The sequence below is a fragment of the Pan paniscus genome, chromosome 2 (assembly GCF_029289425.2).
Source record: "Pan paniscus chromosome 2, NHGRI_mPanPan1-v2.0_pri, whole genome shotgun sequence".
Taxonomy (NCBI): Eukaryota; Metazoa; Chordata; class Mammalia; order Primates; family Hominidae; genus Pan; species Pan paniscus.
Window position 1 is genome coordinate 79,720,236 of NC_085926.1, and position 23,425 is coordinate 79,743,660.

The window sequence follows — 23,425 nt, forward strand, 5'->3', positions numbered from 1 at the left end:
AATTTACCACTTTTCTACTTGAATCACTCTTCTAAAATGTAATCTTATTAGGTTACTCTCATTTAAACTCTCTCATTCCTTCCTATTGTCCAGAGTTTACAGATAAAGCTGCCCAGCCAAGTACATATGGCTCCTCCAGATTTGAACTTTGTCTCTATCTGAGAACATTTCCAAACATTTTTCAATATATATCTTTACTTTCTACCAACCAAATAAGTTCTCATCTTATACACTTAGCACTGCACCTTGGCATGAGCCTGGGATTCTCTTTCCTACTCACCCCTTTTCAACCTTGTAAAACTCCTAAAGCTATAGTGTAATAAACAGCAAGCTATTTATTAGGCACCTAATAAATATGAGTGTTTCAATGGTTTATTATCTGCTTGTTTTCAAGATCTGTGAAGTCTTTCATGCCCTCCTCAAGTTTTTATTCTGGGTTCTAGTGCACATTTGGCAAAAAGTCCTATTAACATCTAAGACAAGACCTCATCCTTGCTAACGTGTATGTTTTCCCCTCTATAAATACTTACGGATAGTGATCATTCTAATTAATATGGTGTTCCTATTCTGAACAGTTTTCTTTAAACTTAGTGATTAAGTTTTTAGTTACAAGCCATTAAGTTTATTATGTAGTTATTAAGTTTGAATTAACTACTCTGTTGACATCATATCTATTCTCAAGGGGAAAAAGAATGTGAGGACAATGACTCTTACATATGCCATAATGATTAACTTCGAATATTTAAATTTGAGGAAATGTGTCTAAGGGTGGATATTTGGTTCATATTATCTACAAATTATGATTTTTCTTTTCATGAAATTGAGTTTTAATGAAGGGCTATAGTACATCAGATAAATATAATCTCTGCCCATTTATTCACGAATTCTGGAGAAATATCTGAAAAAGATATTTCTTCCTAAGGAAGAAGAAAATGATGAGATCATAAAGAAACCATCTATAAATGTACCCATTTGGAAAAGATCTTGAATCTTTCTTGAGTACCCAAGAAACTGTAATATAATTGTAATATTGATTTAAACAAAATGTAGCATAAATTAAGAGACATTTGGTATCATTAATCTACTAGTGTTTTTTTTAAAGATATCCACATTAGCATAGGAAATACAAATGATGGATGAGAGTACTCTTGTTCTAAGCAAAATGATGATCACAACGATGAACTATGCAAGTAATTTTAACAACTGTGAATTGCATGTGCACATAGCTGGTCATCATATAAAATGTAAATTTAAAACAGAAGAATGCACCTTCGGAGCAGAGCATTACCTTATCTGAAGAACATTTCTATTGACTCTAGATATTGCCAAGGTATAGTGTTTCCTCACTCTGGCTGAATATAACAGAACCCAAACCAAAACAAAGAAAAAAGTAATTGAAAAGATAAAACATTCTGTCATTTTTTACAAACCCGTATATTTAACAATTTATTGCTAACAATTTAGAAATTAATTCAAATAAGCTCTCAACCTGGCCTTCACACAAATACAGTCTGTATCATTATTTCACATTGGTGAAAGAATGGATAGATAGAGTCTGAGTCAAGATGAACTTATTTTATCTATATGTGTACATATATCATATATGCATATATTAATAGATATACATGCATGTGTTACATAGGTACATGTAATATATATACATATTACTACATATATATGTGTGTGTGTGTGTATATATATATATATATATATATATATATATATGCTATTACCTGGACAGATCCCTAAAGTACTGTTGAGCAGTTTTGTGCAGAACACAAATAAATAGGAACTGAGTAACTGACTTCCAGTTCTCACCTTTGGGGAGAGTTTTATTTTCTTAAAACAAACAAACAAAATAACAAACCAAGGAAGAAAGTGCTTGCTCAGGTATTTCAAAAATGATTGACACTATGCTTGATTACTAAATCAATGAGCAGAGTGGGAGGAAAATAAATAAATTCATCAAATCACAGGAGTCTAACAGTAGATAAATGTCCTGAGTACGTAACAAGAGACCTCCATGATTTGTAGGTGGGTGAGTGTGTGTGTGTGTGTGTATATGTATGTTCATACACACACACATACACGTACACACATACAAACAGTCACATACACACGCAGTGTGATTAGGGATGTGGGGAATGTGATTAGAGATGAGCCCTCTGCAACCTTCACTAAGCACCACAAGCGGAAGATCTCTTTCATGGGATCCATTAACCCACACCTGGCACTAGCTCATTTAACTTTGCAGAATCATGGGGTATAGGAAACACAGCAAGTCACTATCAAGTGAGTCATCAGCAAGAGAACACCCACCTGACAGCTTTTTGATCTGGGTAAGTCCATTATTATTGTTGTTAAAATTATACTATAAAAAGTAACACTCAGAGAATATTTGATTTATCTTATATTATGATTTTCTTCTATGAGATTTATATAATGTGTAAAGGTAAGTTTTTGTTACATTTTATTTGTAGTGACTATTGTTTTTAGGCATCACATTTGGGCATAAGTCGTGTTGATATCAACATACTTTTAAGATAATTTTACGGAAAAAGGGGCCCATAAAGGCAAAATTGTCTAAGGCTTCTGTAAGTCATAATACAGCCATGGTTATTAGTTTCTTTTTATAGAATATTTGCATAATTAACATATTATTCTAGTTTATTATGAAAGTCCAGCTACTTAATATCTGAATTAAGATTTTACTAACACTTGGACAAAATTTAGGGGTAATTGTACCCACTAGGCAAACTTAACTTTGAATTTTGTAAAGTCACTTTCAATAATACAATTTAAAACCCACTGATCTGCTTATTAGTTCAGTGGCTTTGTGTATTGAGCTAATGCCTTTCATCCAATAGGATATATTATGTTTTTCAATCTAGAAATATTTATTATGAGATGAAAATAACAAGAAACATAAGCAAAACCAAAGCGAAATAAACCAGTAGTGGCATCAAATCTGCTCCTCCAAATCCTTGCAACATAGAAAACAAGTATCTCCAAATAACTTTTTCCCTTTGTCATGGAAATCTGTCCTCAGAGAATAAACATTCTTTAAGTGTACTCAACATTAAAATAAAATCAACTCAAATGTCTAAAGGAGAGGTTCTCAAATTTTCTGCCTGTTAGATAATTTGTAGATACCTGTAGAGAAACGCAAACTCTTTATTTCAGTGATTCTGCCATGGGCCCTGGGAATCTTTACTTTTAAGAAGCATCTCAGGTGCTTCTGAATGTTTTTCAAAATAATTGACTACTTTCTAAATAGTCAGTGCCGTTAAAAAATTTAACTGTTGCCTATGAACAAGCAATCTCTACAGGTTTTAAATGACATATGTTTTCCTAATATATGATTCTTCACCATAGAAACTAATAACAAATATTGGAAAAAACATACCTGTGGATCATAAACTTTGTAAGAAGCATGCATGCAACATTACTTGTTAAATAAAGTATCCCAAAAGAAATTCCCAAAGATTCTGTCACATTTAGATTTCTGGAATTCATTTACTTTCAATTTGTTTTCACATTTCAAAGGAGATTTTTTAAAATCTGAAATAAATCCTCAAGTCTATTCAAAATGTATTGAGCATATGAAAGCAAAAACAAAAACAAAACTTAGAAATATATGGGGGTTGTATGTATATTCATTGTAATTTCTAAAATTTTGCATGAGGAATTCTTTTCACAATTTATAATTTATTTATGGATGATTCAGACCCAGTTAACAGCTCTTTTCAGTTATCTTTTGTGGGGTATAACAGCAAGATACTGAAGTGGTGGTCAATGGATGGGTGGGGCAGATAAGCAGTAAATCATTTCAGAAAATTTCACACTCCAGGCTTGTTGACATGAGTCAGGGACAAGGAAATAACCCAGTCAGCACTTGCATCTTTAATGAAGGACAACACTGCTGCACATTTAGAGTATGGAGAGGAAAAGATAAATCATGCTTAACTTTAAAGTGGTCTGTCTGATTTATTCAAATAGAAATACAACCTTGTGGGGTTTTTTTCATGTATTTTCATTTAAAATATTGCAATATAAACTTAGAACTCCACTTTTTTTTTACCATAGAGGTTCTTAAATTTTTTAATTAAATTCCACTATATGTGAAATATATGCTTTAATAATATATCATTTTACATTTGCTTTTCATTGTCTTCCTGACATCCGTGGCAATAAAAGGTAGATGCTTAAAATGTAAAGATTAGTATCTGTCAGATTCCTTTCCTAGCAGAAATTAAGTCAAGACGTGGCATAGTCCAGATACAGCATGCCTCAAGAGATAACCTCACATGGTTTAAGAATATATTTCATTTGTCAATTAGAGATGAAGTAAATTAACATGAAAAACATCTACCAGTGGTTTTAATAAAAAAGAGGTGGGCTTTAGTGGGCTCAACATGCAATGAAAGCAACAATTCAATGGCTGGCAAAGCCCAGTTATTCTTTGAATCCATTTCTTAATTATTTCTTTTCTCTAAAACAGTTTATTTTCAACAATAAGAGTATTTCTTGATTTACTATATACAAGTAATTTGTTTGCCTTCTCATATACCAACCATTTCATTTGCAATGTTATGAAACATAATAGCAGTTTTAAAAATGTATTATACAGGGAGACAAAATGAAAAATGAAAAAAAAAATTGAGCTGGGCAATCCATCAGTTCCAGACGTTACATTCAAATATTTTAATATTTACTTACACCCAGTAACCTAGCCACAGCTTGAAGTGAAAACACTTTATTGTTGTGGTAATAAAATAACTGGCATTGAGCCAATGTTTTAATTGCTCTTTTCTTTTGTACCCTGAGAAGTCTTGTTCCTGTAGACACCTTGGCTGATGATAACTGAGTCAAGTACTACAGAATATAAAATTCTCATTATTTTTTTAGAAGCATGTTACATTTTTTTTCATTTGTCTGATTTCCTTATCTGATTGTTTATTATTAGAAGTACATTTCTGATGAAGGAGATTTTTTTTCTTAAGAGAAAGAGTGGAAATAAATCAGTTGAATAAGAAATTATGTTTTTTTTAAAAGACACTAATATTTTGCCTTCAAAGCTAATCCAGTTTTTGCTTCCTCTGAGATATGCTCAATTCAATCCAGATCCAAGGTCTCTAATGAACATATTAAAGCTAGAAAAACAATGAGAATAATCAAGACTTCTCATCATTCTGAGATTAATGAAAGGAGGGGACATTCTAAGGCCAATGAGTTCTTTCAGTAGATTTTCTCCCTAGCCTGAAGCCAGTGCTCCTAGATGGAGGCAGTTACGAAAATGACTTCCACTCTGCAGGTGTTCTTTTTGAAAAGCTAACGGCATATTTCTTTTGACAGGTAAATTACTTTGAAATGTTTCTTGAACTCTGTAGTCCTGAAAAAAAAGGCATCTAACTGTATGCATCCCATTTGAGGTTACCGTTATTTCTTTTTAAGAAAGTGTTGCCTCAAAATGGGCCCTGAGTAATCAATTTGTGCGGTGAATTTTTTAACTAACTGATAACCAAACTATCACCTTTGTAACCAATCTACATATTAAATTAGACAATGAAGTCATATACTGTAGATTTACAAGTATTTGCATGTAAAATAGTAATGACAGAGGTTTGACAGCTTTTGCACCTAAGTGTTCAAGTTGATTTTTCTTCTCTAAAATTATGCAATATCCTTTTGAATAAAAAGGTAACATTTTTTATTCCCTAGCTAAACCTTGTACCTTTCCACCATATATATTCATACATACATTCCTTCTTCCACTAGATAGACACAGGTGGTTCAAACCTCACTTAACAATTTTGAATTTTGATATCCTGCTCACTAACTATATCATGGACTAAATTTGTTGACCTGTAGGAGTTATTAGCTGGCCATACAGTTTAATGGGAATTATACCTAGGCTGTATCTGTATCTGTGTCTATCTATAGTTGTAGTTTTAAAAACACTTTCATATAAGTATCCTCTTTATTCTGACAATTTACAAAACAGTGAATTAATTTGTACCTATATTTGCATTTTCCATATATTTAAGAAATGTATGAGGTTTTCTTTGATTCATACACTAATCTTAATACTCAACAGAGTTGTGGCAAGAGAAGGGAATATAGGAACAGGCTAAAATAAAAATACGTAGTAATTTTAGTGGGCTAACCTAATTTGATACAAATCATTAAATGTATTTTATTACAACAGACTTAAAGTTTCTGTATTCTTCAATCATGTGAAAATGTTTTTAACAGACATATAAATCATTTGTTTTTGTTTACAACTCCCTTATCTTCTAGGTCAAAATGTCAATCTTAACCCAGCACAGGGAAAAATTGAAGCCCCAGGATTTTTTGAAATCTTTGATTTTGTGTGGATGAACATGACAAGCTACATATAGTTGCTGAATATCAAAATAAATATATCCATAACATAAATACAAACAAAGTTTCATAGTATGGTCTAACAAGACATGGTATGTTATTCTTTTATGAATAACTTGGCTAAATTTTGACATATTAGATGTATTCAAATTAACTTCAATTTTTTCTGTCTTACCTAAGAGGAAATTTAAAATTATATTTTCATTAGTACATCAATATATTTTTGTATTTTCTGCTACCACACATTGGACCTAATTAATTACTATTAAAACAATATCAGTAAAGCATTTTAAAGAAATGCCATTCTATACCATTAATAAAACTTTGACTTCAAGGAAATAGGCTTCTAACTTCACCCAAAACAGTGGTAACTATGGTAGCAACACAGCAGCATGTTGCTTTTTTATTCTTACATTGTTCAGCCTGTTAATTAACATGTTACTACTCTAAGAAATGTCAGTTTTCAATGTTTCACTTTTCTGATGTTCCTTTTCTATGGTACCGACATGCACTGTGGCTTAGGTTTCCTTTTTGTGTTACACATCTTTTCCCTACTGTAATTTTTCTTCTGCCACTCTAATTCACTTAGTTAATATAACACTCCTTACATGTTTCAGCACAGTGACTTTTTCTCAATGTTCTGTTTCTCTTGGGAATTAATAAAGTGCTCTCTATTCAAGAATAATAATTTGACCCCTGAAATTGATCAGCACTCATACTCAAGAAGACATTCACACAGACTTACAAGTTCCAAAGAAAATGAACAAACTTGATTTGCAACACACACAATAAAAAGTGAATTTAAAGCAAAGAAGGAATACTGGTTAAGTATTGATGAAACAAATGCACAGCACTTACCTGGAATAAGCTGGGCCAGAAACAGGTGATTTGGGGATAAGCTGAGGAGTGATATCATGACCAAAAAAGGAACATGTTTCCATTTCATTTTTGTCCCTTCCTTGCATTACACCCAGCCAGTGATAGATAATGTGTTATCTGGGGAGATTAAAAAAAATATTATTTTGTAATGGTTAGCTATGTAGAGAAACAATTATTTTGTGAAACATGGCAGTTCAAATAGATTTGAAATGTCATTTTTTGAAATAATGAAACAAAATTATTACATAACTAAAATGAATATGAATTATATAGATATATTTCATGATACACATTTCAAACAAATGTGGTATTTATTAATTTTGAAAACGCATTTTCAAGTTAGATATTAATCATAAATGATTCCTGGTTTTCTCTATTTTTTAGAGGATGCCAGATAAGTGATTTTTACTTTGATTTTCCACCAATTTAGTTGGAACACTCTCATCACATTTAGAAAACTGAAATTAATCATTCATTAAACAAATATTTACAAACAATTTATAATGAGTCAAGCACCATGCTGCTTTGGTGATATAGCAGAAAAAAACAAAAAACTTGCTCTTCACCCAGGTGCATAAACGCCTTGAGGCCACTTTAATTATGTGAATTCACAAACAGATTTTAAAAATTACCAAGTGGTCTATTCTGAATATGGCAGAGAAACATAAGCTAGTGTCCTTGTAAAAAAACAAAGCTTATAATATTTGGGAACTTTTTAAGAGATAATAACAAATGACAGCACAAAGCTACAAAAATATATGCAGGTGACTGGTTAATTAATTTTGCCAGGGAGAATTGATCAAGCTTATATGGAAGAAGTGGCATTTCGAGATATGAGATAATATCCAATAAGTGGAAAATAAAACAATACTATTTAGAGATAACAATATAACCAAATTTTCAAAGTAAGATGGTATGTATATACATAAATTTCATGGTATATTTATTTATATATCAATTTTATCATAGATAGGTAGATAGATGATAGATAGATAGGTAGATATAGATCTATTCCCATGACATAATGACATATTTAGGCTATTATAAGGAGAGTAGTTGTTTGGCTGGATGATGGGGTTTGCCAGAATGTAATGTGATAGGGAACTTAAAAAATAAAATTGGGCAAGTAATGCAGGTAATGAGGAGCCACTGAGATTTTAATAATAGATTATAAAATGATCTAAATAATTTAGGAGATAACTCTGGTAGGAATAAACAATAGACTTGGCAGTACTTGACAAATTTTAGATTTGTGAGTTGGGAAGTGGAAAGACTTAATCTTTTAACGATAGTTTTACTATTCAGTCAAAAATAGATAAACCTAGTACTATATAAAAAGTAATTTGTCCACCTCAATGAAGTTCTAACAGTTATTTTTGTGACACTCAGAATAACAAATTGAAAAAAAGGTTACTAAATTATTGCTGTAGGTTAACTGGACATAGCTATTTTGTCTCTTTGAGTTGAGCTGTCCTTATTGTATGACTTATCAATGCAGAGTTAATTGCTAAGTTTTCCCCTAGCAAAGCTGTCTAATCCTCTTGCCAGACAGCTATAATCACCTGACTTTACTTGAGATATTTGGAGATTATTTCCTCTCTCTAAATTTTTCTGTAAGCAACTTTGATCTGAGCTAGAAACTTGCCTCAAAGAATATGCTTGGTTACTGTAATTTCATATTTATTGCCTCACTTCTTTGTTTTGGGGTTAATGTTCTTGTAACTCTCCTTACCCTAGTATGTCACTCATCACTGATATTATATAACTACATTATAAACCTAGATTAATATTTTTACTCTTTAATCCATACTATGCAGTTATTAGTTTGTCCAAAAGCTCTTTTACAGAGTTATCCATTCAATGTTTTGGCTTATGATCACATTCCTCAGTGAAGTATAAATGATTTGTTCCTCCAGAGAAAATGTATAAGTATGTTGTGTACTGGTCATTTCTGCTTGGCTGGCTTTTGATATAACAGTTGCCCTATCTTCTTGGTTTCTGCTTGCCTAAGGAGTTTCTCAGATTCCTCTTCTCTCTAATTGATTACTGAGTGTCCTAGACATAGAGTCCTGTTTGGAAAAAACCCTAGACCTCTGATTTCTTAAATGTGTATAAGCAGTTGTGTCTTAGCTCTTGATGTAAATAAAAACATGTATGAATCTCAAGGCTATTTAGAACTTGCTTATTACTTAAAAATTTAGAAGGATTATATTTGTTAAATGATATTTTATAGTACGTTAATTGAAAATGAGATTTTTGTATCTGTGACTAATTACATTTTAATTGTCATTTATTAATAGCCATATATAGCTTATTTGTAGCAGGCAGCTATTGATAAGATAAAGAGCCTAATCAAACATGCACATTTTCACCTTAAAAAGAATGCAATAATTATAAGAAAATAAACCTGAAAGTACAAACACTTATTATAATTGATTGAATTCCCCCAAGTTATATTATTCAACAGGCAGATATTATTTCAAATATCTGTAAGGTATTACGATTAATATTCCTCAAATAAATTTTCATGATCTAGGACTAGTTCTGCGAATTTATGTAGTAAGTGGCTAAAAACATAATATGATTTTTAAGGTAGTACCCAGAAATCAGAAATTATGAATCAGAAATGGGAATCGCATTATTAGCTATTGTACACTTATCATTTCAGTACTTTGAAGTTTTGGTTTGCTTTTAATAGATTTTACCTTTTACAGTAGCTTTAGGTTTATAGAAAAATTGAGTGGAAGGTACAGAGATTTCTCATTCACTTCCTTCCCTGACACTATTCCATTCCCTGACACTATTCCACTCCCTGCCCTTGCATAGCCTCTCCCATTGGCAACCCCCACCAGAATGATGCATTTGTTACAACTGATCAACCTGCATTGACACACCATTATCACTCAAAGTCCATAGTTTACATTAAGGTTTACTCTTGGTGTTGTGCATTTTATGGGTTTGAACAAATGTATATGACACATATCAAACATCATAGTATCATACAGAATAGTTTCACTGCCCTAAAAATCCTTTGTGCTTCATCTATTCATCCCTCCCCCTTCCGAACCCCTAGAAACTGCTGATCTGTTTGTTATCTCCATAGTTCTGCCTTTCTTGGAATGTCATATAGGCATAAACATAGAGTATACAGCCTTTTAAAATTAGCTACATATGTCTTTCGCTTAGTAATTCATATAAATTTAAGTTTCCCCCATGTGTTTTTCTTTTCATGTCTTGATAGCTAATGTCTTTTCAGCACTGAAAAACATTTCATTGTCTGGATGTACCATGGTTTATTTATCCATTTACCTATAGAAGGACATCTTGATTTCTTCCAAATTGTGGCAATTATGAATAAAGCTGGAATAAATATCCGTTTGCAGGTTTTTGTGTGGAGATAAGTTTTAAACACATCTGGGTAAATAATAAATAGTGTGATTGTTCAATTATATGGTAAGACAATGCTTATTATTGCAAGAAACTGTCAAATTGTCTTTCAGAGTTGTTACAGCATTTGTCTTTCTGCTAGTAATGGGTAAGATTTCCTGTTGCTCAACATCCTTGCTAGCAGCTGGTGTTGCCAGTGTTCTAGGTTTTGGCCATTCTAGTAGTCATGCAATGGTAAGTAGTGTTTTAAATTTACATGTCCTTGTTGGCATATGATGTGAAATATCTTTTAGTGGCTTATTTATCATCTCATAATCATCTTTGGTGAGGTATTTGTTAAGTCTTTTTTCTCATTGTTGAGTTTAAGAATTTTTTTTTTTGCTTGCTTTTGTTTTTTGAGATAGTGTCTTGCTCTGTCACCCGGACTGGAGTACAGTGGTGCTATCTTGGCTCACTGCAACCTCCGCCTCCCAGGCTCAAGTATTCCCCCCAACTCAGCCTCCTGAGTAGCTGGGACAACAGAAGTGTACCACAACGCCTGGCTATTTTTTTTTATATTTTTTTGGTAGAGACAGGGTTTTACAATATTGCCCAGGCTGATCTTGAACTCCTGAGCACAAGGGATCCGCCCACTTTGGCCTCCCAAACTGCTGGGATTACAGGTATGAGCCACTGCACCTGGCCTTTTGTTTTGTTTACTTTTATTGTATATTTTGAATAACAGTATTTTATCAGATATGTGTTTTGCAAATATTTTCTTCCAGTGTGTGGCTTGTCTTATTTTTCTCTTGACAGTGTCTTTCACAGAGTAGAAATTTTCAATTTTAATGAAGTTCAAATGATCAATTATTTCTCAATACCTTGAATTTTTGGTCTTTAAGAATCCTCTCAACATGAAAGTCCCCTATGTTAGGATATAACGTTATTAGCAAACACACTAACCCCTAAACCACACTAACCCTTAAAACCATACCTTTTGACATATTATCAATAAGATAATTGATTTTAGTGAAGAATGTGATATAACTGTATTTGTATGTTCTCTCAGTATTAAAAATTGTTAATCCAACAAGAAAAAGCACAACACCTTTGAATACCATATGAACACGTTTTCCATGGATGTGTACATAAAGTGCCTATTTTTAAAATACTAAGAGTGTATATACATATGGCTTTGAATTAAGAAAACTAACACTATATGAGAAAAGACAAAGATTTACAGCATACCTTTTTGAAAATATGTGATTACCAAATTGTTTAGGGTAATTTAAATGCCTAAAAATATAATTTACTTGTAAGTTATAAGTGTATGGAAGTAATATAACCAGTGTTTTAGAATCACAGAATGTAAATTCAAATTGTTCCACCATGAATCCTAGCTCACCACTCAGATAATTGTTTAACTTATATCAAACAATTTAAACTCTCTTACTTGCATCTTTCTGAAGTGTAAAATGTGAAGAAGAATAATAGCCACATCATTGGGTGAGATGTGTGCAGAGTACTTATAAAAATGCCTGCTCTGTTTCCTGATATCTGCTAATATTGATATCAACATTATCACCAACTTCAAATAGCATCCAATGAAATTCCTCCAGGGTAATGACAGAACCAATTGTGTATTTGTATTTGCACATTGCTTCATATTGGAATAGTATTGGCTTAGGTCTAATTTGCAAGAAATTAGAGGCTTGGATTATTTTAAAGAACTTTATTGAAAGGTAATATATTTATAAGATAATCTCATTTTAAGGGTGCAGTTCAATTTTGACAAATGTATAGAACCGTGCAAACTCCACCACAATCAAGATATAGATCCTTTCCACAGGGGTCTTAATTTTAAAAACTAATATGTTCTATACATATATATAACATATTAGTTATATGCACATATGCACACATATGCATGTTGCTAATGTTTATTTTCAAGTAATGTATTTACTAATATGCTGATCCATCCCCTGCTAATAGGAGGGTGATTTTCTCAAAGAAAGGTTTAAAAATATATTTTAGGAGAATCTTGTTCCATGGATTTTTAATAAAATTTCTTAGAAAGTAAAAAAAGTTTCCCATATAATTAATTTAGCTTAATGCATATTTCCACAAAGTCAAAAGCATTTCTTTGAGCACGAATTTCGTATTACATAAGAGAACACCTACATTTCCAAAATTTATCAGTGCACGACACCTATTTCCTCTTCTGAAACTCTTGAGCCTAGGTGGCTCTCTTCTTTTCTTACATATTTGGAAGGACAGTAACTGTTAAAGGTTTTCCTTGTTATGAACAAAAATTGGTTTTCCTTTAAGTCACCCTACTCTCTTTTGTCTTCATTTCCAGGTAAAAAGAAAAAGTGCTCTGCAAAACCAAACTATTGCAACCTTTAACTCCAGTGCCTCTGAGATCCTCCTGAGACATGTCTCAGCCTCCTAAGCAGCTAGGACTACAGGTGTGCACCACCACACTTGGCTTTCTTCTCTGTTTCTTTTTACTTTTTTTTTTTTTTTTGTCGATACAGAGCCTGTCTATGTTGCCCAAGATGGTCTCGAACTTCTGGCCTCAAGATCCGTCTGTTTTGGCCTCTGGAAGTGTTGGGATTACAAGCATGAGCCACTGGACTTGGCCTCTGTCCTGGTGTTAATAAAGAGAATAACCGTGGCTTGTAGAGTAAATTGCTATGCCTAAAGATTGCCTGTCCTTGTGAGATAAACAACAAGAAAAGGTCAGCCTCATTGTGGATTTTGCATGTAACGGATGAATCACTCAGCAATCTACACATTGGTAAAGGAGATATTCTTCCTCTTTACATATGAGACAGACTACAGCTTGGTCTACCCAAATAGGACTATAGTCATAGAGCTCCTGAAGGAAAATCAATCACCCAAAATCAATCTCTATTTAAATCAATCTTTGTAATGTTCTAGAGTTTTGTGAAAATTAAGAATGCAAAGTTTAGGTTTTAGGAGAGTCATAAATACATGAATAATAAATATTTTTGAACAGCTAATCTATGGAGAGCTCTGTGCCAGGCAGGGGAAAGTCAAATATGTGTGAAATAAATATACTACTTTCATGTCAGAAGAGTAAATAATTTATTACACATGAATGACAAAAATAAAAGGGATTAAGTTGGTGACACAAGGAAGTAGTCAAGGTGGGAAGAGGATCAGGCTGGAGCTAGGCTCTAAAGCGTCTGTTGAAGTTGCACAAGTCCAGTATTGGGTAAAGATATTCAATGAGGGTATGTGTGATGTGTACCTAATTGCGGTTACATGGAAGGCTTTTGTGTAAAGGTAAAAATAAATAATATGTGATGTATATGTAGCGCTTCACAGTTTACCTATGTATTAATCTATTAATGTATGATGTATTAATTATTATTAGGAAAATAAGTCATAATATATTATCTTTCACATGAGGATGCAAGTTCAGAATCTTTAAGTAACTCGTCTGCAAGAAAATATACAGTTAGCAAATAAAGTAGATTGGAACCAACTCTACTATGTTTCTCACGACAATTGGCAAAATGTCAGAGAATTAGAAGGTATTGAATGCAAGACTAAATTCCAGGCTTTTTCTTGTCAGTGGTTAATGGCATATGGGAAGATGAAGCTCAGCACAAATTGTATAACTTGGAGATTAAAGTGACTCCAGATAAAGGAAACCATGTAGATGATTCTTAGTATATTATAGCATGTATGGTGAATCGAATCTTACAAACAAATCTAATTGGTGGAGAAAAAAATAGAAATAAACATTAACTATATTGAAAAAGAAAGGCAACAGTTTGGTGAGAAAAAAGAACACGGAAAGTTAAAAAATACATATGTCATACTGTTTGCAAAATCTAAAGCTAGGAAATGGAAAATTTAATAAGAAGTGTGTGTGTGCCTGTGTGCATGCACGTGTGTGTATGTGTGCGTGTGTGTGTGTATTATGACTGACTAATCTACACCTACTCTAGAGTTCTGTAGATAATAAGGTGTGTATAAGTCCGCAGTTAACTCTACTGATAATTTGCTACTGCTTCTGTTTAGTTGGAAGTGCATTTCATGCATTTCACTTGAAATTTAAAAAGCCAAAAGGGTATAATACCTTCTGAAAATGCAGGATTAATGCTTTCAAATAGACAAGGTGAACTGGACAAATTACTACCAAAGTCTTTTCAACTTTGAGTACTTCAAACCTCCTATAATAAGTATATTATTTTAAAATGGCATACACATAAAAATAGAGTACATACAGCACAGTTTTAAATCTGAATTAAAACATTCTATTATTTTTCATATATTAAAAAGCCTATAATTTGTTTATGTTACATTTAGCTTAAGTACTTCACATGTATTTAGGAAACTCTTTCCTCATAGAAACAGGCAAATGCTATACCTTTAGTTTGTTTAAATTATGCTAAACTCCAAACTATTACATCCTTGACTGAAAGCATCAGTACAAACTTTCTGACTTCACTTATATACTTGGATTTGCTTTACAAAATGAGGCAAGAAAGGCAACTAGTAACAAAAGACTGTTGGAAAATAAGTTTAAAATTAAGACTGAGAATAAAATATATGAATAGAAAGTATTGGAGTGATGACAAGGCAAAGACACATCTTGAAAATTGGGCAACAGAGTTTAGCAGGAGTTGCAGAAGTAAGGATATTGGCAAGATTCTCTAATTTGTCACCTCATTTCTTGAAGATTCCTTACATGTAGGCACAGCTACATTATGAATCACAGCAGTTTTGTTTGGACAGATCATGGGCCTTATTTCCAATTAAGCTTCTGTTCATTTCATGAAATACTAATTAATACTCATCACACTTTCAGGATACAGAAAATTTTAAACACACTTTGAAGAAACTCAGGGAATAGTGGTAAACCTCAGGCTGTATATCACAAATGTGGTAATTTGAGATTCTTATTCTATGTCCACATTGTACTTAAGTACCTGATCGAGGTCAGATAAAGAGTCAAAGACATTTTTTTAAACATAATCTGTAAGTATACTTAAAATAGTACATCTATTAGTCTCATGTAGACAGATACATTATTGATTAATAATACAGAGAAAAAAATAAGTAATCTGAAGCACACATCCTTTTAGAATCTTATCCTTCAACCTACACCAAATTCAGGAAAAGTAGCATTTTGGCAAATAGAGCTAATGTTCTGCTATACTCCTAGACTTCCAAAAATTTTAACTTTTGGTTGTATTGTACATTTCACTGTGTTTAAAGACATTGCTTTAAACACTTTAAAAACTTTAAAAAGTAATACCAAATATCAGCAAAAATAAACCTTACCATCCTATTCTGTGTACTTTATTATTTAATTTATTTTATTTCAATTTTTACCACCTCCCCCACTGCACAGTGGCTGCAGCAAGCCTCACTCAAGGAGAGTCTGAGCCCAGACCTGCCTAACCCTCTCTACCAGCCCTGGTAGCTCAATACAAAAGACGTAAACTCTTGGGAACTCTATGGCCCCCTCCATCACCTGAGATTTTGGGGCAAGCTTAGATCCCCCTACTACAACCTCAGCTGGTGCTCTCTTGAAAGAACCTCCTCCTGGCAGGAGGCCAACAAACTCAGGCCATTGCAGCAACTCATAACAAAACAACCCTGCTTCCAGGAAGGAGAAAACAACAGCTAATTCCACTGCCTGCAACATCCTAGCTAACCAGAGGTCCTGAGCCTGTACACATGACAACTTCACTGCTGGCACAACCAGCATTCGAGAAAGCCAGGACTAAACCTATTTACAACCAACGACTCTCACAATCCACTTCACTCCCCTGCCACCTCCACCAGAGCAGGTGCTGGTACTCAGGGCTGGGAGACATATTCTGTGTACTTTAGGTTTTACTGTATTATCATCTTAGGACAGTCATCACAAAGAAAGGATAAATAATTATTTTATCACTACAAAATGAGTATGATGGCTTTTATGACCCTGCATGTGAAGTATTCAAAATACTGATTGACATCTTCAAATAAAGTACTAGATGAAGCCTGAAAAGAGTCAAACTAATAATCATTAAAAGTTCTACTTAATCTTTGACATCTGTTCAGTATGTTAAAGCCAGCACTTTAACATGGTTTAAAGCAATAATTGTATGACTTTTGGATTAGATATTTTTAATATAGTGCATTCTTAGAATTCATAAATGCTTCTCAAGATTAAAATATAAAATCAATAAAACAGTAAGACGGTTGTCAACTGCTGGCTAGACTATGTTATCAAAATGATGAAAAAGCAGCTATGTATAAAAATAAACCTAATGTTATATCCACAGGGCATGATGAAGATAAACACTAGTTTCTCTAGTGTAGCTACTATAATCATTAAAGAATCGATGGCAAATTAAACTTACAAATCCTTAGGGGTAGGGAGCGGGAGAAAAAACACAGCAGTAAATGCAAAAAAGCCCAAATCAATTTTTCACCCTAAACATGTGAGGTTTATTAGTATTGCTAACATAAAGGCAAATGTAAAGACAGAAAAACGGGGATATTATCTTCTTTCACTTTAATTACAGGGTTGCCTCAGGCAGAATTAGTTTTCTGACTTGCTTAAAAATATTGCATTCCTATATTAGTAGAATTATTTAAATAATAATGACATTTTAAAAAATGATCTAATGAAAAGTAATAAAATATAGTCTATCCAAATTTTTTTCTTTTTCTTATTTTATAGCTAAAATTAAAACTGTCTACATCATGCATTTTTTTTCAAAATGAATGTTCAAATTCACGAAGATGATTCCTTAAAAGTATACTCATGTACACCAAGACAGAAAGAAAGCAATTTTCAAACAAAAGCAATTTTCAAAATGCTGTGCTTACACTAGCTCAGTCAGATGAATTCTATGCCCACTTGACCTTCAATCATATTGTTCATTTCATCATTCTGATGAAAATTAGTGGGACGCATGATGTCTGGTCATCCTAGCTAAAGTGAATTCAGTTGCAGACGTATTTTTCTGAACAATATCATCATTCAAGAAATGTAAGATGGAAGTACACATCAATAACATCAGTGTTCTAATAAGTGTTGCCTCTGATGAGTTAGATTTATCTTAGACTGATCACAAAAATAGAATAAAAATGCCAGAACATTGGTTTGGTCGAAGAGAAGTTAAACATGAAGCTCGTCTGTCTTGACACATGTTGAGAGGCAGAAGTGTAGAGTGGTAGGGAGAAAAGAGAGTGAGAGAACACAGAGAAAAGGGAGTGAGAGAAAATTAGAGAAACAGAACAGTTGTTTAGCAAGCATGTTTAGCTGGCAAATCCTGGGATTAACAACAAATGAAGTATACAGCAAATAAGGTAGTTACCTCCAGAATTCCTTTACTTTTAGAGAGGGTTGCTGTGATCATTCTCTTCCCTCTGCTTAGTTTAAATGAAAAAGAATGCCTGCTGATTTTTTTTTCACTTTAGAGACCAAAACTTTAATTAAAACCAGCTATGATGTACATTAAAGATAAAAAATCCACACTGTGCTAATTTCACATTTCAATAAATACTAATATCTGATGAGGTTTTAAAAAAGTGCATTTAATGGGACATGATGTCACTATTAGAATAATTTCTCTAAACAAAAACATGAATATACCAAAATTATGCTAAAATGATGATTTTTGTATGCTTACATTTCATTTATTTAATAAATGTTATTTGACAACTTACTATGCACCATCCTAAGATACAAAAATGAATGACAGTGCCTACTCAAGAAGAGTTTACAGTAGGGCAGAGGGAGCGATGGAGATAAGTTACAAGCAGTGGTAATTTCTATTAATATAATGGTATAAACAGAGTGCTGTACTATCAGATCAAAGAGAGAACGAAGTAATCAGGCTTCTGGAAAATTGGAAAATGTTCATCCCAGAAGTGAACATTAGAGATGGAATTCAAAAGAACAGTAGTTGTTGACTGAACCAAAAGGGTTCAGGACTGGAGAAGGAAATTCTAAACGAAAGCACCAACAGTGCAGAGGCAGGAAGGAAAGAATCTTTATGTCTGAAAAACAATAGATGGTTTCATTCGGATGGGATTTCAGATAAATATAAGTAGGAGGTTCTGACAGGAGATGAAGCTAAAAAAATCAAATGAAACAAAATGTAAATAGCTTTGTGTGCAAAACAGACATTTAAGCTGAAGAATGAACTGAGCAAATGAAGTTTTTGGCCAAAAGCTCTATGAGCACGGACTTGAAGTGGAAAAGCTGGAGGTCATGAGGTGGCAAAGGTCTCTGTTATAATATTTCACAAGTCTATTTCCATGCCTGCCATGTAAAAAATCACTATTTGTTGAGTTAATGGAAGGATGAATGAAAACAGTAGTACGAACACAGACATATATGCAACTGAACTAATATACTTGCAGAAGAGATGGAGTACAAACATAAAAGCTATAATACTCATAAAGTCTATGTGTTTCTGAAGATTGCCTTTACCTTAGGCAAGAAATCATGGTAGATTAAAAAATAGAGAATGCTTAGAAAAACATTCTATTTACCAATATTTACCAGAGCAAAATGTACTCAGTTTTTGTTCACATTTGCTTTCATTTTGTACACAAATTAATTTCAAACACACAGCCTTGAATGTGTATGAAAACCTAAAATTAGTTCAATACTATTGGGAGAGTAGTCACAGGATCATTTTTAAATGGATGTGACATTGAAATTTAAATCCATTATATGGGGTTGGAATTTTTAGTGTCTGAATAACTATGTTTTTTACAGCTATTCATATTAAACATGATATTAATTTCTAAGCCATGAGTAGATTGTCCATTAATACTTAAATGAGCTGCAAATTTTTAGATTGTTTAAGAGCAAATACCTCTACAAATATTATTATTCTAGATGCATATACAGCCTAGTCAATCTTAGCAATTGCCTTCCCTTATGTTGGGTTAGTTTATGAAGCTACAGCAGCAGGGTGAGGAAAAAAGGAACAAGCATTAAATTTCAGACTGGCGATTAAATAATGCTATAGTAAGAGAGACATTAATGAAATAACAGAAGAGAAGGTCAAAAGTAATTTTCATATGTCAACATGCACAAAGATGTAACAAAAAGATTCATACACAAAAGGCTGTGCATGAAAGGTGGGGAAAATTTTTTCTGACTGTCAATTGTGTTGCGTGCATTCTAGAAGCCAAGGGTTTTTGAAAGGCATTTAGCTTTAAACCATTTCTTACTCCTTTGAATGTCCTCAGCAGGACCAGAAATGGAGGATTCAATTTTCAAAGATAATTATGTCAGATAACTGTCTCGTGCCTTTTCAGCAAGTATCTGATAAACACCTAATTACTAACCAAGTGATTTCAGAGCTACACAGCTGGGCTGGTGAGAAGGCTACCGCAAAAGACTTGGTCATTCATTGCATCAAGATGAAAATGCAGTTGGATTGCAAATTAATTTAATTTATTTGACTAATGCAATTTTACCAACTATTATGAGGGAGAATTTATTATTTTAATGAAAGAGTATAAATTTCAACATTAAATCAATGATAGCCACACAAATAACTTCTCACCATAACTCATCAGAGAAAATCTACTGGAACTAAAAATAGGTCTGTAGAAATTCCAGGCAGTTTGCTTTCTTTGGGCAAGCTTTGTGCTATACTGATGGTGTTCTAGTATTTTGTAGAAAAAAGCAGAATATTAATATTTTTGCATGTTAGATCTTGGCTCAACTCTTTTAATAGCGATATTAGCCATAAATACATAACTATTCATCTTTAAATGTATACACATATACATTCACTGACTCTTAACTACTTCTGAATGTCATTCCTTGTCATAAGCCTGGCCTTTCCCTGTTATGTCCAACTGTCTATTCTGGGTTGTCATATGTAGTTTAAGGCCTAAAATTAGGGCCCCATATTATGTACTGCCTTGACATCTGGTGAAATTGAGATGGCTTGAAATTAAGATGGCCTAAAATGGCTTATTGCAAGTTCCCTTCACATTCTGCTTTTATGGAGGAGGTCTACTATCAAAACAACCCTCCTTATCAGGGAGACCAGGCAGAGTTTCCTGAATAACAGGTTTCATTACCTTGCCAGCCCAGAGAATTGCTCAAACAAGCCAAGCCAATCACGTCCTTCTGGAGGAACCAAGGGCATCTCACCCTCTTGACACGACAATACCCCCCACACCCCTTGAACTTCTGGCTGTTGACTCTCTTCTGGAGAGTTACCCCTCTGTGACTCTGCTTAGTGAGTGGTATCCTCTATCCTGAGATGTGAGTATATGTGAGTAATAACTTGAGATCAACTGCTGCTGATCTAACCTGCCAGTGTTGGGTGTCACATGTTCAACCATCCCCATAACCCTAGGGCGGGAATCCCTCTCTCACCAACAAAGAAATAAAGAGGATACTAAAACCTCATAAAACCACTGAGATTGGTCTAATGCTCAGACCTGTCTGTGCTTTGAGTAAATACATCATTTGTTTTGTGTCCTTTCAGGGTGATTGCCAAATTTTAGAGATCTGGAGGGGCAACTAAAATGATTGGAGGTGTGGAGTAAAGTGCTTTTTTATGTCAATGAATAAGATGTACTGACATTTATTGAACACTTTCCCTAATACCCTCACATAGCTCTATTAGTGTAGTGGCTACTTGTATAGAATAATAGGGGATAAAGTAAAAAGAGAAAGTAACATAAAACAAAACAATGCATTCCAGTTACCAAAGGATGATCAAAAGAGAGATCGCTCTGCAGAACAGTTAAAGCTCACTCTGTTTCAACAAGTGATACACAACAGGTACTCTCACGTAGGAGTTGTTCTTTTAATAAACATTTTCATCTGAAAATAAGATTACTATTAGAAAGAGGTACATTTGTTTACCTTTCATTTATTTTACATTCTGCTATGCACTATTTCCATATGCCATGAGTCCCATTTTTTTGTCCTTGAGTTACTCCCATTTTAGGCAAGTTTGAGATACAGAGGCAAAAAGTGTAATCAGAATAAAGGGGGAACAAATCAAAACAAAAAAAAAGTAGCTATGGGATCTAGAAGGGAGTATGTATTACAGGTTTACCTGCTAAAATTAAGATATGATCCTTATTTAAAGGTAATTATTATGTGCTTCCACATCTGCATACTAAACGGAAGCATTTGAAATGTTTTTGAACTTTTAAAATGTGAAATATTATGAAGTAATCAAACGTAAAATGGTGAATTTTAGTAATTACAGGATCAGAGAAAGAGTAGGCACTTGATTCTTTGTTATTCTATTTTAGTCACTTTAAATGAGTTTTGAGGTGGAAAGAACAATTTTTGTTGCAAAGTAAATATACGGTTACATAGAATTTGCAAAGTTACATTTCAAATACATAATCCTTTACTAAGAATTATATCAAAGATTAAAAATGATGCTATGGGTGGGTGCCCAATTCCTCAGTACTAAATATAAGTTATTGCTTTCCACATTCTTTGTCTTTTGCCTGGCAAAATAATGCCGAAAATATATTACTTAGCCAATTTATTCTGTGGTCATTTTCTTGAAAATTCCATTTCAATACAAAGAGTTATTTTTTTGTTTTGTTCAAGCCAATTTTCTCATCACTGCCTTTTGAATATTTTTCCTCTTATGTAAATTATTTCTACCAGTATTAAGCAATGTTCTGCTATCTTAAGATAAAACAACAGCCAAAACTATTTGTTGCTTGTTTTCTTAACACATTCCATTTACCGCCAAGTTTAGTTACAGGTATTCCTTAAGAAGAGTTGTCTCTACTCACTTTTTCTATTACCATAACTTCTCTTCTCTTATTACTCCAATCTGACTTTTGTTCCCATAACTGCACTGAACTTCATGACTTCCTTTATGCTAAAAAGGAATTGTCCGAAATGCTCAACACAGTTTACAGCCTGTCTTTTGGAAACCCTTCTTTTAGAAACTGTTTTCCCATATACTCCTTGTTTTCCTTCTATCCTGCTGGCCACACTTTTTATGATAGTTTCCATATTACTTTTTTTTTTTTTAACTCTTCCTTTTCTCTGCCTTGCTTCTAAATATTAGTCTGTAAAGCAGCAGTCCTGGACTCTTTTCTCTTTCTAGATTTTTTTCTGGGAAAATTCCATCCTTAATAGTCTCTGTGTGCTAGTATTTCTCCAACCCAGCCTCTATCATGAGGTCAGACCCAAGTAGTCAAAAGGATATGTGACATCTTCATTCTCCGGCCCCACAGTCACCTCGAATTTAACATATTCAAACTTGAACTCTTGATTAAATCTTTCCCTTCATCTCTCATTTAAATATTTCTTCTCCAGTCTTTCCCAGCTCTACCATTCAGGTACTCAGGCTAGATTCCTGAGAACCAGCTTCTTGTTCCAACTTCCACGTCCCAGCCATCAATATAGTCTGTTGATTTCAGCCAGGCATTCACAGAAACTTAAGCATCGCCATCCTCCCTTCCTACCTTTCATATCCAAACTGTCACTAAGTCCCATTGATTCCATCTCTAAATTATCAAATTTCCAAATTTCCTCCTGTCTTCAACATACCCACTTTAGACAAAAATCACCTTTGTTTTTCTTATGGATGTGACAATTGCCACCTAACCAGTTCCTCCATTCCATTTTAGCTTCCATCTCTCCACTCTTCAAGAACAATAAGGGCTTTTTCAATGCTTTCGAGTAAAACACGCTCAGTGTAATATGTATAAAGTGCATTGATCTTAAGTATACAGCTTTGGAAGTTTATATATATGTGTGTGTGTATATATATATATATATATACCCATTTAT

The 23,425-nt window shown here is 33.3% G+C and overlaps 1 protein-coding gene across 7 annotated transcripts in view; it reads right to left on the reverse strand.

Annotated features, from left to right (window-relative positions):
* ROBO1 (roundabout guidance receptor 1) overlaps positions 1–23,425 on the reverse strand; it is a 1,167,237-nt gene that overhangs the window by 982,630 nt on the left and 161,182 nt on the right. For all 7 annotated transcript variants that reach the window (XM_063602854.1, XM_055110152.2, XM_055110151.2 and 4 more), the window contains exon 2: positions 7,243–7,380. In XM_063602854.1, coding sequence (XP_063458924.1) covers positions 7,243–7,330 — 88 coding nt within the window. In that variant the 5' untranslated portion in view covers positions 7,331–7,380. The remainder of the gene's footprint in view (positions 1–7,242; positions 7,381–23,425) is intronic.